Source organism: Propithecus coquereli, unplaced genomic scaffold, assembly GCF_000956105.1.
Source record: "Propithecus coquereli isolate 6110/MARCELLA unplaced genomic scaffold, Pcoq_1.0 Scaffold536, whole genome shotgun sequence".
Taxonomy (NCBI): domain Eukaryota; kingdom Metazoa; phylum Chordata; class Mammalia; order Primates; family Indriidae; genus Propithecus; species Propithecus coquereli.
This window is the reverse complement of record NW_012151241.1, coordinates 472,625-489,266: the sequence shown is the minus strand read 5'-3', so window position 1 is coordinate 489,266 and position 16,642 is coordinate 472,625. Positions and strand designations below refer to the sequence as shown.

Sequence of the window (16,642 nt, the reverse complement as noted above, 5' to 3'; positions counted from 1 at the left end):
CACCCTGACTACCTATGGCATTTCAGGCCCTAGGCTAAGAGCTTTAAGTCCAGCATCTCATTCATGCTCATAATAATCCAGTGAGGCAGAAGAGGAAACTGAGGGCTGGAGAGTCTTTTAGCCATAAGTGTCAGAACTGGATTCGTTACCTGGGGCCATCTGTCTGCACGCCCCATGCATTGTCCCCCATACTAGGGAAGCTGTCCTCTGGGTACCTCATTCTTGAATGCAAACTCCCCACTTTGGCCAGTGTGATGCCATCAGGGTCCTCTGGGAGGGAACAGGAGCTCTGAGCCACTTTAGATGGGCTGGCACAGCAGGGGGAGCTGGGGAGTGAGCCCAACAGTGGGAAAGGCTGGGGCTAGAGGTGGCTGTGGCCTCCCAGGTTGCTGGAACGTCCCATGTGGGCACCTAGATGTGGTATGGCAGTCCCCTGTGCCTTCCTGGTGGAAGGGCAGGGCGTATCCCAGCGAGGGGAGGCAGTGTGAAGAATCACAGGGACAGTTGCACCCCCGGATCAGCAGCCTGGCCCAGATAAAATGCTTCCTGTCCAATAGACGTAATTAAGTGGCGTTTAGGAGTGAAGGCTGACTGGGTTTATGCTCTTTTGTTACATTTACGAGGCTGTGGTGTCTCCTGGGGAGAGAATCATGAGGAACAGGTCTGGAGAGTGACTAATGGGGCACGGAGAATGTCTCTGTGCAATTCCTGGAGCTGGTTTGCAACACCGGGGAATGTTACTAGTTTGTTTTACTCTGGGGACATCTGCAAAATCTCCAGAGGGCTTAGAGCACCATTGGTTTCAGGTTATCTTAATCGTATACTTTCAATATGCTCACCTACATATTGCAGCATATGTGGGTCACACATATGTGTGACTGCCAAATCCGAACTAAAAATGAGAGTCAGAGCAGCAGGGGTGAGGGCTGTGGCTCCTTTCATTCCTGCTGCAGTCGTATAAGACACACAGGAAAGGCTGGGACAGATTGTAACAGCTCCCGAGAAGCCCATTGGCTCTGAGGGTGGCCAGGAGGAAACTGGAAATCCCACCTGGAGCAAAATACTCCATCCAGAGCCCAGGTCGGAGTCGGCTGCAGGTCCCCTAGGACACTGCTCCAGCCCCACTGAGGATAGCCCAGGATCTCCCATCCGCTGGGGGTGGTGGACGAATCCACCAAGAAATAGTATAAACAGCACTGAGAGGAGAGGGTCTCCAGGTAAAAGCTGAGCTTAAACTAGACCGACTTCTTAGGCTTAGTTGGGAGGGGTTGCCGGGGGCTGTTTGTACCCCAGGGTGGAGGACCCAGGATGTTCTGGATGGGGTGCACCCAGGTGGGAGCAGTTGAGAGCTCCATTGGTTGCTCATATTTTATGCACCAGACACTTTGCTTGCTGTTTTACATACACCATCTGGATGAATCACCTTATGAGGCAGATTTCATTGTCCTCATTTTATAGATGATAAATCTGAGATTCAGAGAGGTCAGGGAACTTGCCTGAGATCACAGCTGAGAAATGGCAGTCTGGATTCAAACCTGTGTCCACGCGACCAGGCAGTACAGCCCGTGCCTTCAGCCCTCCCTGGCCGGACAGTGCCCCCGGCGCAGGCTGGGCCCTCGACTGCTCTCCCCTTGAGCAGGCTGGGGGTCTGTCATCTCCCTTAGACACGGCAGTTGGTAAAGGATGGCTTCCTGGTGGAAGTGTCAGAGAGCTCTCGGAAGCTGCGGCACGTCTTCCTCTTCACAGACGTCCTACTGTGCGCCAAGCTGAAGAAGACCTCCGCGGGGTGAGTGTGTGGAAGCCCGGGGGCAGGGTGGGGATGACCAGACTTTTAAAAAATATTTTAATCAGTTTTATTTCACTACGTAGACTTTTTCTAAAAATAAGTCATGTTTTTAATTATAAAGATAATATAAGGACTTTACAGAAAAAAAGCCATCACCCACCCGAACATAAGCATCAGTCTCCTGCTGCTATATTTCTTTCCCTTTTTTAAAATGTTCTTATGTTTTTTCATACAGTTGTAATCAGAGTGAATGCCCAATTTTGGGCTCTGCTTTTTCTATTTCATGTCATAAGCATTTTCCCTGTGGCTGCCTAATCTTCATAATCATCATTTTACTTTCCTGCATGATGTTACAAGTGGATACTCCATAATTTACTTAAGCATTCTCCTTTTATTAGACATCTCTGAATTTTCGCTAACTGCAATTCTGTGAATATTCACTCAGTGTACTGCTACCCTTTATTGAGGGCTTATGCCATGGCAGGTGCCATGACAAATGCTTTGAATGCATTATTTCCTATTCTTCCCAACAACTCCGCAAAGTAGTTATTATTATCCCCATCTCACAGATGAGACAAAAGCTAAGGTCGCACAGCTAAAAGGGGAGGAGATGGGATTTGAACCCTGTCTAACTTGAAAGCTCTTTTCCACCTCCATCTCTATACCCAGAAGTGTGGGTCTGCTCTGTGCCATGACCAGAAAAGATTATTCAGTGTCATTCACACATTCTTCCACCTGCATTTACTAATCATGTACAATATGCGAAGTACACCACCTTGCAGCACAGGGGGCAACAAGCCCATGCACTTGCTGCAACACTAAGGGACCAGAAGGAGAGGTGCAACTCTAAGTCCTTGGGGAAGTCAGAAAAGGAGAGATCATTATGAACTTCAATAAAGGGCATGGTTCCCTGGGACTTGATCACATTTGAAATAGTTCTGACGCAGAGATGATAGTAATAAGCATACATGCCTCTGCCTTCCATCCTTTGCCTGCAGCAGACATTACTAATCAATCACGGCACTCTTTCCCACTAGGCTTGGTTGTGGCTTTATCATCCTCAATCCAGTACCCCTTGTGGCCTCAATTGATCAGAGTTGGCATTCAGAATAACATCTGTATTCTATCTCTAGCCTAAAGGATAATGAATGTGAGCTAACTATGGATAGGCTAGAAGGGAGGGAAGGGTGTGAGACGGGGAATAGGAATATGTGGGCCCAACCAGGAAGGCTTCCCTCTTATTGACACCCAAGCAGTTTGGGATGTTTAAAACCATCAGTCATACTGAGCCAGAAGACTGGCAAGGTGCAGGACCAGAGCCCTCACTGCTGGCTAACCCTGGAATCCGCTCTCATTACTCCATGTGTGTGTTTCCTGATCAACTCAAGATCATTCTTGCCTGTGACAAGTTCTCAGTAAATCCCTTTCCAATAGTTTTTTGCTTCTGGGCCCAGCACTTTAGACTTGAAGAGCCCTTCAACTTCCCTCTGGCTTGTTTGCAGGAAGCACCAGCAATATGACTGTAAGTGGTACATCCCCCTGGCCGACTTAGTGTTTCCATCTCCCGAGGAGTCTGAAGCCAGTCCACAGGTGCACCCCTTCCCAGACCATGAGCTCGAGGACATGAAAATGAAGATCTCCGCCCTCAAGAGTGAAATCCAGAAGGAGGTGAGTAGAGCTTGGCATCTGAGCCTGAGACCGTTCTTACTGGGTCTCTTTGAACCAGGTGTGCTGGGGAGGTAGAAGAAGGGGAAGTTGTAAGGTTTGAGAATTTGATAGGGGGGCAGGATGAAAGAGTGGGAGCCCTTGAGTGTGATAAGGGAAAGACCCTGATGGTGTCAGAGTAGCTGTGAGCAGATGGAGGGAGAGCCAAGGAGTCAGAATCAGATGGGTTAACTATGGAGAGTTTCCTGGAGAACAATGTGTGTTGAACACTGTAGAAAAGGTAAGCAAGAGAAAAAGAAGGCCTTCCTGGGGACAAGCAGGACATCTGCAAGAGAAAGGACCTAGGAAGCCTCTTTCAGAAACCGACAGACCAAGTAGGCAAATAAATAAGGAGAAAGAGGACCTGAATAGCACAATTAACACGCTTGACCTAAAAATGCATAGAAGCTAGTGCCCCAGCAGAGAACTGAGATTCTTGTCACGTACACGTGGAACATTCACCAATGTTCATCCTATATTAGGCCACTAAGGAAATCTCAAATTGTTTGAAATAATTGATAGCATACAGGTCATGTTCACAGACCATAGTGGAGTAAAATTAGAAATGTACAACTAGCATATTAATTATATGCTTAGAAAATTAAAACTTACAAGATAAGGAGGAAGTCAAAACGGAAACTGAAGACCATTTAGAACTGCATGAAAATGAGAGCACTACATATCAAAACCCATGAGATGTAGCCAAAGCACTGTTTAGAGGAAAATGTATAGCCTTCAATTCATATATTCTAAAACAGTGGCTAGAGGAAAGCACTGCCAGAGAAGCCTTCCCAATAAATAGAAGGAAGAGTATGGAGTGGTTTGCCTGGCCTGGTCTCTCTTTCTCACCTGTCCAGTCTCGGCTTAGGCCTTACCTCCCCTGGGAAGCTTTCTCTGACGTCTGCCCCCACCGCAATCTGAACTGGGTGTCCTGCTCCTAGTTCCTGGTGTTTACCTCTGGCTTTGCCTTAATGGTACTGAATTAAAATTGCATGGTCAGCTTTTCCTCTTCTTCACTAGAATTTGAACTGCAGGCAGGCACGGTGGCTCATGCCTATAATCCTAGCACTCTGGGAGGCTGAGGCAGGAGGATTGCTTGAGGTCAGGAGTTCGAAACCAGCCTGAGCAAGAGTGAGACCCTGTCTCTACTAAAAATAGAAAAAAATTAGCCAGGTGTGGTGGTGAGCACCTGTAGTCCCAGCTACTCAGGAGGCTGAGGCAGTAGGATTGCTTGAGCCCAGGAGTTTGAGGTTGCTGTGAGCTAGACATCCTGCATGTATGTTTCTTACCCGATCCCAGGAGTCAGCGGGTTTTGTGTCCTCCCTTTTGCCCTAGGTGTGCGGGATGTGGCCTTCTGCTCAGTCAAGTCAAAGTTTACTGAGCTCCACTGGCTGCTGGCCGCCAGGAGTGTGCCACAAGCCTCACAGAGTTCCCTGTCCAGTGGAGCAGGCAGACATGTCCATTGCTGACCACAGAGCATGACACTAGTGATGAGAGTCATCGGAGAGGCACAGGTGTTGTCTATGAAGCTTCACAGCTTCATCTGTATTCACAGCCACTCCCCATCGCTCACATCACTGCCTGAGATCTGCGTGCTCCCCCACCCTCGTCCATGGAAAAATTATCTTCCATGAAACCTGTCCCTGGTGCCAAAAAGGTTGGGGACCACTCCCTGCAGGTGGGATGGTTGGAGCAAAGGGTGTGTGCATTTAATTGCCAGATTTACCTCTGAAAAAGTTGTGTGGACTACGTCCCCCCAGCAATGAATGAAAGTCACTGTTCCCCACACTGTCACAACACTGGCTGTGAGCATTTGTTACAACTTTGCCAGTGCTAGTGGGTTTTAAAAAAAATGTTACATAGATTAATTCTAACTGAGAAGCTTTAGGATGGTATTGGAACTGAAACTTGAGGTGTAATAGTGTTTAATAAGGGAGGGATCTTTATATAGTAGACACAAACTTGGAAAATTGAAAGAGAAGGGTACGCAGGCTTGTTGGAGAATGATGCTGAGCCGAGGGGACAGGGTGGAGCGTGGTGTGTTGTCAGGCAGCGCAGGGAGGCCAGAACCCTGCCGGCGGGGGACCAGGGTGCCAGGCCAGCAGATGGGGCTTTATGCTGAAAAGTATCCGAGGTTTTTTAAGCAAGGTGTCTCTGTTGTACCCAGGATTTAATTTAAAGAGGTGATAGAGCGACAATACAGAGAGGCTAATACCACTGAAAGATTTTTTATTACAGTTCCCAAGAGAAGGAGATACCACACCACACATGGCCATGTGGGGAAGCACCAGGTTTGGACAGGGGGCAGGAGTGAGGGGCAAGCAGGGCCAGCTTCGCTGTGTTTTCTGCAGAGAAGCAAGGTGGGGCAGGGAAGCAGTTTAGGATGGGCTAGTTCGAGTAATGCTGGCAGGCTCTAGGTGGTCTCTGGTTATCTGGCCCCTGGCCCTGAGTGATGAGGACAGAGGAAATGCTGGCTTGGGGGCTGAGAGTTGGATAAAGGAGTGGCTGGGGAGATGTGCTTTAGAGGAGCTGGTTTGCATATGAAAGGTGCGCTCACAGGGTTATCATTCACAGTCTCGGGAATTAGCCAGCCCTGGGAGAAGCGGTTTCTCCTCACTCAGGGCGGCCCTCCAACACTCAAGGTGTCAAAACATCACAAAATGTAGAAAATGAAAAAGCGTGGTTAATACACAGGGGAATGTTGTACTTAGAGCTGCTGGGTGAGCAGCCAGGGTTTAGGTGTGTCTGGGTGTGAGGGAAACCCACTGTGCCCTCTGTCCCTACAGAAAGCCAACAAAGGGCAGAGTCGGGCCATCGAGCGCCTGAAAAAGAAGATGTTTGAGAATGAGTTCTTGCTGCTGCTCAATTCCCCAACAATCCCGTTTCGGATCCACAGTCGAAATGGAAAGGTCAGGAAGGGCAGGGGTAGGACAAAGTCCCCTTCCTTAGCCCAGAGCTGCCCACTCTCTATAGCTCCTGGCCCTGACCTCTGGAAATCAGGGTCTCAGGTCCTCACTTCCCAAGGAGGCTGCCATGGCTCCAGCCCCAGACTCCTTCTCCCCACTGGTATGGAGCCAGTGTCCCCTGCTGGCCATCACTGGCACTGCCACTTCTGTCACCTGGCCTTCCAGGAAGGAGCCCCGCCACCACACCCCCGCCAGCTGCCTTTCTCCAAATTAAGGCATGCCTGAGTAAGAAGGAGCTTGTTAGCAGGCCCAGAATCTGGGAATATGCTTGTCCTAACTGTGGTCACCCCACTGAATTCTCATCTCCTCTCTTCAGAGCTACCTGTTCCTACTGTCCTCGGACTATGAGAGGTCAGAGTGGAGAGAAGCGATTCAGAAACTACAGAAGAAGGGTAAAGTCCTGCCCCCTCCTGCATTGCCCTGGTGGTGTCCATGGCAGTGATGGGCCTTTGCATTTCCAAGCATTTTATGTCCAATATCTCTTCTTCGGCCCTCGTAGTCACCCAGAAGGTGCAAAGGAGGTGGCACTTGATGACGTTAGCGGTCCATTGAGACCCAAAGAATTTAAGTGATTTGCTGAAGACATGATGAATTAGTAATAGGATTGGACCCAGAGCCCAAGGTCACCCGCCCCCTTTTCTCTCTTTTGCTCTCACTCTCTCACACATACATACACGAACCTCTTCAGTTAGATTCTCCTACCCTGACCCCTCCGACATCACCTACAATAGTCCTTGTGTGTCTGCAAGTCTTTCCCTCCTATCCAAAGACCAAACTCTGCCCCTAGAACTAAGTTGTCTTTCTGAAGCAGCCCCCTAGGAAGAGCAGCAGGTCCTAGTGGACCAGTGCTGATGCTCCCTTCTCTCTTGGCTCTTCTTTCAGATCTCCAGGCCTTTGTCCTGAGCTCAGTAGAGCTCCAGGTGCTCACGGGATCCTGTTTCAAGCTTAGGACTGTACACAACATTCCTGTCACCAGCAATAAAGACGGTAAGGACAAGGACCTGAGGTTGCCCAACCAGCAGGTCCCAGCTCCCAGGGCATTGCTGGCCTTTCTTAAGTACCCAGACAGACATGTGGCTGCAAATGTCTGATCCCAGCTCCACTGTGCTGGGACTATTCACTTGTCACGTACACAGAGCTCGAGTAGGGATTATAGTGCATTGAGTCCCCAGATGGCCCCAGCTTCTCCTCCGGCCCCCTCTGGCTTGAGAGAAGAATCTGGCATTCTGGTGCACTGGGATTGTGTTGTTAATATATCCATGAAAATAGTCTGGTAATGGGAAGCAAAAGGCTGACGCATGGGGAGGAGGAGGGAAGAGGGCAGGTGGAGTAGTATGTGAGAAATAAGGCTGAAAGTTTCCACGGACCGGCTCTTGGAAGGCCTTGAATGCCACACAAGGAAGTTTGGCGTTCATGCTGTAAGCCGAGGAGCCTACGAGAGGTTTTTGGGTGAGGGAGGGCCATGACCAGGGCTGGCAGCTGTCCATTCTTGCTGTCCGTGGTGCTGGGAAAGGGTCTGCTCTGTGAAAGGAGTTTTGAAGGCAAGCTGTGCCCTGCATATGGAGGTCTTCTAGGGACCCCTGTGTCCCAAGCAGGGCACACAGCTGGGCTTGCTTTCTTCTGTTAGCAGAGTGTCTTATGATATTAGTTGATTTTCACTTCGAAAGGCTAGACGGAGGGCAGGCATGGGATAGGCAGGATTCAGAGGGAGGGAGAGTACCCCAGGGGAACGGTACCAGATCCCTGGCCAGGGCAGTAGGTGGAGCCATGCTGCCCAGGCAGAGTGGAGGGGAGAAGGGCCCCTGCACCACCTGGGGCCTCTCGTGTTGGAGGAAGCAGTGTGCTTTGGAAACTTTTTCATGTGGCCACCAGGTGGTGCTGTCAGACCAAGGCTCAGGCTGCGTCTCTCCCTGTCTGCCTCCCCGCCAGCCTGGGATGGAGCAGGGGATGCGCCTCTCACTACCCCGCCCTGGGGGCTGTTTTCTCTTGCAGACGATGAGTCCCCTGGACTCTATGGCTTCCTTCACGTCATCGTCCACTCTGCCAAGGGATTTAAGCAATCGGCCAGTAAGTGCCCCTGCTCACCCGCCCTGGGAAGAAGTGTGGACCATTATCTGCCTTTCACAGAAAGTCCCTGTGGGACCACCGAGTGGGGTCTCCCACTGCTCACCTGCTCTGCTCTGGGCTACCCTGCCTTGCCTGCATGCCCTGAGATGCAGGACATTCCCCCAAAGGCTAGGCACTGGCTCCTCTTGGCAGGGGGGCTACCCCTACCCTTTGTCTCCAAGTTCTGCTCTCTCTCAAGTCCTCTGCCCAGGTGTCTGAAACCCTGGAGCTGCAAACACCTGGGCTCCAACACCATATCTGCCCATTACAAGCTGTGTGACCTTGGGCAAGTTTCTTAACCTCCCTGAGCTTCAGAGATTACACTTTTTACACAGGAATTTGTGAGTCAGTTAGACAGCTAATAGTTCCTACCCATTTGCAAGAGGAGGAAGCTGAAAGAAGTAAAAGGACTTAACATCACACAGGATCAGAAATCCGGAGCTCCTCCTCTCCACCTACCCCTTCCCACTCCCTTTCCGTCCTCTCTGGCAGGTGAGGTCTGCCCTGCCTCTCCCTTCAGCGCACCACGCGGAGGCTATGCCCTTGGCCCACAAACAGCCATCGGATCAACATGTGCTGTGAAGCCTCCCCGAGTCCCTGGGGAAACCGGCCTTTCCTCTTTGTGTTCCCATCACACTCAGCACCTGCCATGCCGTTTGTCGCATAATCTGCCTCTCTCACTATGAGTTCTTTGAGGGCGGGAACCAGGTCTTCTTTATTCTTGGATGAATAGGGGCTCGGAAATGCTGAAGTGGTTAATTTACAGAGTACCTACTGTGTACCCGGAGAAAACGAGAACACGAGCAGCATGGGGACAGTGCCTGGGCATGTTCAAAGCCTTTTCAGACTCGTCATCTGCTCTGATCCTCTGGCTTCCCTCTGAGGTCACTGGTACCATTCCCAATTTCCACACGAGGAAGCTGAGGCTCAGAGGGCTCAAGGGACCTTTGCACAGGCAGTAGGCGGTGCCGTAGAATCCCTGTCTTCTGACACCAAAGACCAAGCTCTTCCTGTGAGAGCATTTCTCAAAGTCTGGCCGGGACCACCGCGCTCATCACCAGGCTGCTTATTAGCATGGATGCTTCGCGAACCCTCCCTGAACCCACAGAATGCCCTTCCTTGGGGGCTGCTACTCAGGAATCTTCCTGGTTAACAAACTCCACAGGGCTGTTGCACACACCGAGTCTGCACCAGGCGCTCCCACCTCCAAGGTGTCCAGATGTCTCATCCCTCCTCCATCTCCTGCTTCCTGTTGGCTGGGTGGCCCTCAGAGAGCAGGCCCATTGGGGTGGAGCAGGTGTTTTGCCTCCCAAACTGGGTCAGGTGATAAGAAACAGGATGAGCTGCTACCAAATCTCTCCTTCCCTCCAGACTGTCTTTACCTCCTTCTTCCCACCCCCTGACCCACTCAGATGTTCATTCTGTCTCAGGGGTTATCTTCAACCATAGCTTCTTGTCCTAGTAAACTCATTGTGTCTGGACAGTCGGGCCTAGGGTGCAGGCAGCTTCATTGTTCCTGTTGTGAGAGCTAAGGCAGAGAAGTTAGATTTGTGCAGAGCCAGGATTTGAACCCAGACAGTCTGACTCCAAAGCCCTCACTTTGTGAGCTATCCCCTGTCCCCTGATGGAGGCTTCATTCACACTAAAATCAGTCGGTGCCGATGGCACTTCGCGATCTTCCATCTCTCGGCCACACAGACCTGCTCCCTGATCTGGCAGAGGCCGTGTGCACAGGCCTCTAGCACTGTCCACCTGCTAATCTGTGCTACGTGCTTGCGTGTTCTGATACTGCGCCCAGAGACCTCGCGGGGGCAAGCTCTACTCCCCTTTCCCTAGGAGGGCTGGGCTGCTCCTGGGGCCGATCAGAGAGGTGGCCTGAGCCGTGCATCCATCCTCTGGCCCCTGCCCCCTGCCCCCTGCCCCCTGGCTCATGCCACAGAGGGTTGGCTGCAGTGTCTCAAAGACATCCCCCCCAACCAGCAGCACCCTGGGAAATAGGCTTGGCAGTGCCCATGGAGGTGGGAGGGCTGCCAGGGTCTGAGCCCCAGAGGGAATGTGCAGATTTGCAGAGTGCCTGGGGCACCACCAGTGCTGTGGTCTCCAGGTTCCCGGATAGAGAGGAGAAGCTGTTCAGCCCAAGGCCAAGGTTCCCGATGGAAACGCTAGGGGGAGCCCTGCTCTGTTGCCCAAAGCACTGGGGTGGTGGTAAGAGCTTCATTCATTTGTCCCACAAGCATTTGCTGTGTGCCTACTGTGTACCAAGCCCTGATCTTGGTACCAGGGGTACCCTGGTGGGTAAGAAAACCCAGGGCTTCTCCCAGCGACATTCACACGGTGGAGGGAAGAGAGACTGTGACACACATAGAAATCACTTCAGTTAAAGCTAAAACAACAGCAGGCTGAGCCCGGGAATGTGGCGGCATTGTTGGTCATCACAGTCACGGTTACTGCAGGCATGCAGACCGGAGGCCAGGGTTACTAAATGCCCCCACCTCAAACACCCATGACGCCCCTGTTGAGAAACTCTGGGAGGAGCAATGGGGGCTGGGGGGGCTCCTTCAGTCAGCGTGTTGAGGGAAGACCTTGTGGGAGGCACCGCCGAGGGAGGAGGTGTCAAGTGTGGCTGGAGTGGGACGAGGAGGGGAGGGCCAGAGCCACCTGAGAAGAGGGCGGGGAAGGAGGAGGAGCCAGGAGGCGCAGGGCTGCGGGAGGAGAGTGCCAAGATGCCACCCCGTGGGGAGCTGGGAGGGACAGGTGTGTCGTCCCCCTCCCTCCTGAGCCCCTCACCACCAGCAGCCCCACCCTGGCCCACTCCTGGGCCTCAGGGGCCTCGCTCAGTGTGTCTCTATCTGTCCTTCCCCTGCAGACCTGTACTGTACCCTGGAGGTGGATTCCTTTGGCTATTTTGTCAGCAAAGCCAAAACTAGGGTGTTCCGGGACACAACAGAGCCCAAGTGGGATGAGGTGAGTGGAGGGGGCTGGTGTCCCTGCAGGGACCCCTGAGTTTGTCACCGAGTGTGCCCACCGCCTCCTCTGGTCTGCCGGGGATGGCCAAGCCTGTGGTTGGGCCAGCTCTGTGTCCGTGGGTGTGGGACACTAGCAGTTTCAGCCCAAACTCCGTTTCATCAGTGATGTGCAGGCCTCTGGGAGCTCCGGGAAATGAGAGTGCCCCGCCACGTCTTGTGATGTGGTCCTCTTGGGCCCTGCCCACCCACCCCTTGCAGAGTTGAGGCCTGCACCTGCAGGGAAGCCGTGTCTCCCTGCTCTGGAGGTTCGAGACCTCTTGTCCCGTCTTCCCCCAGGAGTTTGAGATCGAACTGGAGGGCTCCCAGTCCCTGAGGATCCTGTGCTACGACAAGTGCTACGACAAGACCAAGGTCAACAAGGACAACAACGAGATCGTGGACAAGATCATGGGCAAAGGGCAGATCCAGGTGAGCGTCCGGGGCACCGAGGCAGGGCTCGGAGAGCTGCCAGGAGGTGGTGCCAGCTGAGAGGAGTCCTTCTCTCTCGTCTTGGTCAAGGTGCCTGGCCTTTTGTGACTCGGTTTAAAGCTGGTTTGAGAAAAGCTCTCCAGGAAGGTGGTTCTCACTGCTAGAGACAGTGTCTGACGGTAACCCCAGAAACCCGCGTGTGCCGGTTCCTCTGGCGTCCATACCTGGCTCAGGTGGATCGTGTGCGTCCACACCTCCGCAGGCTGGACTGGAGGATGACGAGCAGCTTCCTTTGTTCGCACATCCCAACCTTCATGCTTCGTCTCGGGGTGGCTTTTCCTGGAATGCTGTGTTGAGAAGGATGCTGAGGCTGTGTCTGTGAGCAGGGGAGGAGTGCTGTGTTGATGAGCAGTGTCTGCCATAGGCGTGGGACCGGAGTGGGCACGTGGCCCAGGCGTTTGCCGTTCCACCAGAAGGGCTTAGGAGCTGGCTGGGGGGCTGGTCTCTGACTCGTTGCTAGGGTTGCTGGACCTTACCTGAGTTGGGAGTCATCGGCTCACGGTGGGCTCTCTGGGTACTGGCAGAGGCCCAGAGAGGTCCTCGGTCAGGTTAAGAGCACCTGTGCCTCAGCTGTGTTTCTCGGTTCCCTAGAATTGCGTGTAGGGAGAAGGCCCTTGTTTATAGCCCGTGCTTCTGGAATATTCTGCCAGTTTTGAAGATGGGCTGCTCTTCACTTGCCCGTCAAAAGAACTAGGCTTAGGGAGGGAAGGATAGGGCTGGGGTGAGGAGGGTAGCAGTGGTGACATTCAGCATGGAGCCATCCATACTCCTGCCTGGCACCTCGTGTGGCCTCCTACTTATGACACAAGGGGCCCGGCTTGTGGGTAGATTCTGTGACCATGAAATGAAGGGAAACAATAACTGTACGTACTGGGATTGAGCCATGGGCATCGAGTGCTTTGGGCTTCTCAACAGTTGCCCCAGACACGGTCTGGGTGCAGGCTGGGATAGCCCCGTCTACAAAGGGAGCTGGACGATGCTTTTTTGCAAGAAGAATTTGTTCTCTGATGCATTGTTGAGGCTGCAGAGTTTGATATCTGGCTCCTAACTGGGTGTCCTTGGTGGCATTGCTTCCTGGGACCCATGTGGGTCTCCCGCACTCCCACCTATCTCAGACTCCGGTGTTTGAACAGCAGGGATGGCACCATTTGGTGGGGGCCCAGCCATCTGCCTCGTGTCACCCCATGTTCCTGAGCTTGTCCCTTCCTGATGCTGTGGGACCTGCACCCCGTTCCTCAGCACCGTCACCAGGGAAACAGTGCTGCTAGGCAACTGTAAGTCCTTCATTATTTAGGAAATGGGGGTTGAGAGAGTGCTCTCTAAACTCAGTCCCTAGAACCTGCTCTCTGCAGGGATTAGTGGTAGGAGCCCTGTCTCTATGTCTTTGGGCCAGGCCAGAGGGGCAGGCAGGGAAGGGGTTCCGGGCTGGCCCATCCAGCCCCAGGAGACGCCCAACCAAGAGACATGACCAGCTGCCACATTCCCTGGACCACTGGTAGCTGGGAAATGAAGGAGTTAAAGAGGATACCGAGAGCAGCCAGCTCTGTGGGCGCTATGGCCCCAACCCCTCGAGAACTCGGCCCCCAGGGCCCGAAGGCAGCATTCTCCCACCTGGACTTCAGCCCTGTCGCTTTCCTCCTCCTCAGCTGTACAAACCCCAGGGGAGACACACCATAAATCATTACATCTTGGAGACAGGAGCAGATGGAGGCAGTGGGGGAAGGGGAGGAAGCCAGGTTATGTTTGGCAGAGCAGAAAGCCCAGTCTGGTAAGGAAAATGTTTCTGTGTTTAAGCTTCGAGGAATGTTAAATGCCTGGGAGTTGATATTAAAAGAAACACAAACCTTCCTGCTGCCAGCTGACCGGGGCCTGTGAGCGGGCAGTTCAGAGCCAGAGCCCTCTGGAGGCCTTTGAAGTCTCCCGGCACTCAGCTCTGCAAGGCACAGCCCCTGGCCCTCAGCTACAGGGCATCTGACCAGCCTTCTATGGATCAGAGAGGCGGAGGGGCTGTCCTTCCCCCGGGGGGGTGTCATGGCTTATAAAGTCTTGCCCCGTGACTGCCCTCAGGGCCACCAAGGATGGCCAGGCTGGGTGGAGAGTCTGCACCAGTCTTTCCCACGTGGCCAGCCCCAGAGAGCCCTGGAACAGTCTGTCCCCACAGCTGCGTCTCATGTCCCTGCCTGCCATCAGCCTCTGGAACTTAGCCCTGCTCCTCTCCCGCAGGTGCTGAGGATGGAGCTAAAGGTGGTCTTGAGGTAGCACTGAGTCCTCGGGGATGTTCGGGTGACCTGAAGGAAAGGCAGGGGGAAGAAGGCCTGTCTCTGTTGTCCCCCTTTCTCTCCAAGACCCGCCCACTCAGCCTGTCCAGAGGTTGCCTAAGCTGCAGGCATTTGCTCCTGCGACGACGAGGCTCCCAATGTGGCAGTGGGGGCAGGGAATCTGCAGCAGCAGCTGGGGGCGGCACATGGGAGCAGCATGTAGTGACAGACAAATGGCAGCACTGATCACTAACGTGTGTGTCTGGCAGTTGTCAGAGGCCCATTCCCAAGTGTGGTCTCATGTGATCCTCGAAACAGTTCCTCAAGGAAAAGAATAATCGTGTCCTCCCCATTTGGCAGATGAGGACACTGAGGCACTGAAGTTGAGTACTGTGGCCAGGGCATCTCTGCTGACAGTGTGCAGGGAGGCCATGCTCACTCTTCTGTGCCGTGTCCCTGGTCTCAGGCCTTCATCAGGAAATCTCCCAGCCAGGGCCCCGGCAGGGTTGGTGGTCTGCAGAAGGAGCCGGGGTGATGTTCCACGCCAGGACCCTGCTTTACGGCATAAGGGGGGCCCACAGCTTCCTTTGCCTGGTGCCTGGGAGGAAGTAGAATGAGCACGCAAGGAAAAGAGCAACAGCGGGGCGTAGGGGAGACTGACTCACTGTGCATCTGCGGAGTGAGAGGTGCCAGGATCCTAGTCTCCGAGGCGCCCACTGTCACATTGGAAAGGCAAGCGTATCCGTATGTGCCCAGCCGCCGGAGAATGGTGCTAGATGTAGCAGTAACGATGATGACGTCAGAGCTTGGGGTGAGCCCAGCACCGTGCTAGACGCTTCCATCTGCTATCTCAGGGGATCTGCACAGGACCCTGGGGTAGAATGTTATCACAATTGTAAAGATGAGAGAGCTGGGCACCGAGGGGTCAAGGCGCCTGTCCAAGGCCATGCAGCCAGGACTTGAGCCAGGCTGGCAGCTGGCTCCAGAGCCCATCTCTAGGTGCTCGACTGCCTCCCACTGTCCCGTAAGTCATAAAATGGAAACGGAATCAAAAGAAGGGAGGGACCGTGGACTGGAGTTAGGAAGGCTTCCAGGAGGAGAGATTTGGAAGCACTGGGTTGTTTTAATTCCAAAAGCAATATTTACGTTAGGAAGAAAATTGCAATAATGGTAAAGAGACTTGAAACGTAATCACAAACCATCCCTACTCCCACTCCTCTGAAACAGCCACTTTACTTAGTGCCTTTTCCCTTCCTTGGGTATATACACTGTTTTATAGTTTTAATCACAGTGAGCATTTTGTATTTTTTCCTATTTCATGTGCTATTGTCATCCACCTCCTTTTTTCTAGGGCTGTAGGTCTGCCAGTCTTTATAAATACCTTTTTTGATACATTGTCAAAAGTGCTTTATATGCCTTATATAAACCATCTGATACAATGGCCAGCACAGTAATTGCCGTTTTAGGGCTTTGTGTTATTCTAGCCAGGTGGGCAGGCTCTGGATCAGCAGAGAGGAGGGGGTGGGCGTCCGGGGGTCGGACCCGCGTGGCCAGGGCAGGGAGGGAGGAATGCGCAGGGAGCGGCCCAGGAAATGAAGGACCTAGCCTGCCGCAAGCATCGCAGGTAGGAGGGAGGTTAAAGGAATGAATAAATGAAGAGGTTAGTGTGGGCTTTAGACCAGGCATCCTAGAGGGCATTTCATCCATCTGCTTTTGGAGGAGAAGGAAACCAAGACCAGAAAGGGTGAGTGCTGTGGCCACAGTCGCAGAGTTCGTTAGTGGTTGCGTGAGGGCTCGATCACGCAACTCAGGGGCCCGATCCCAGGCTGGTCAGGCTTGGTCAGGTACAGGGCAAATGAGTGGAGGGAGGTGCTCATAGATGCGAGGTGGGGACAGGCTTGCATGGCCGTCTGTGACTCTGGGGTCTGTCCTTTGTCACTGCAAATTTAGTGAAAGTCCCCACCAGCTTGGCCGAGGTCTGCCCTTCCAGGCTCAGGGGTGCTCCGTTCCTTTTCCAAACCTAAGGAGCCTTTTCCTCTAGACTTGCCGTGCAGGCCACCCCACATCCACCTCTTCTTTGCTGCCCCGTGCTCATCCCGGCCAGGCCAGGGTAACAGCTCAGCCAGGAGGCCCCCTTAGTCTGCCTTGGCTCCCTGGTCCCAGGGGACTCGTGTATGTTTATCCTAGTCTATTTCCAGCCACGCTGCTCCAGGCTCCAGATGTGCTGTTCCCAACTGGGACCTACCCATTGGTGATTAGCATATTCCCAGGGTCCAGCCCTTCTTGGCTGGCTGGGCCAGAGGAGACAGCTTCCCCTCAGGGCCCCAC

At 53.2% G+C, this 16,642-nt stretch overlaps 1 protein-coding gene across 2 annotated transcripts in view; it reads left to right on the top strand.

The window, feature by feature from the left end:
- ABR (active BCR-related) overlaps positions 1-16,642 on the top strand; it is a 93,114-nt gene that overhangs the window by 42,751 nt on the left and 33,721 nt on the right. For both annotated transcript variants that reach the window (XM_012657312.1, XM_012657314.1), the window contains exons 8-15: positions 1,665-1,786; positions 3,289-3,454; positions 6,277-6,399; positions 6,773-6,848; positions 7,339-7,443; positions 8,449-8,523; positions 11,429-11,526; positions 11,865-11,996. In XM_012657312.1, the coding sequence (XP_012512766.1) occupies positions 1,665-1,786; positions 3,289-3,454; positions 6,277-6,399; positions 6,773-6,848; positions 7,339-7,443; positions 8,449-8,523; positions 11,429-11,526; positions 11,865-11,996 (897 nt within the window). The remainder of the gene's footprint in view (positions 1-1,664; positions 1,787-3,288; positions 3,455-6,276; positions 6,400-6,772; positions 6,849-7,338; positions 7,444-8,448; positions 8,524-11,428; positions 11,527-11,864; positions 11,997-16,642) is intronic.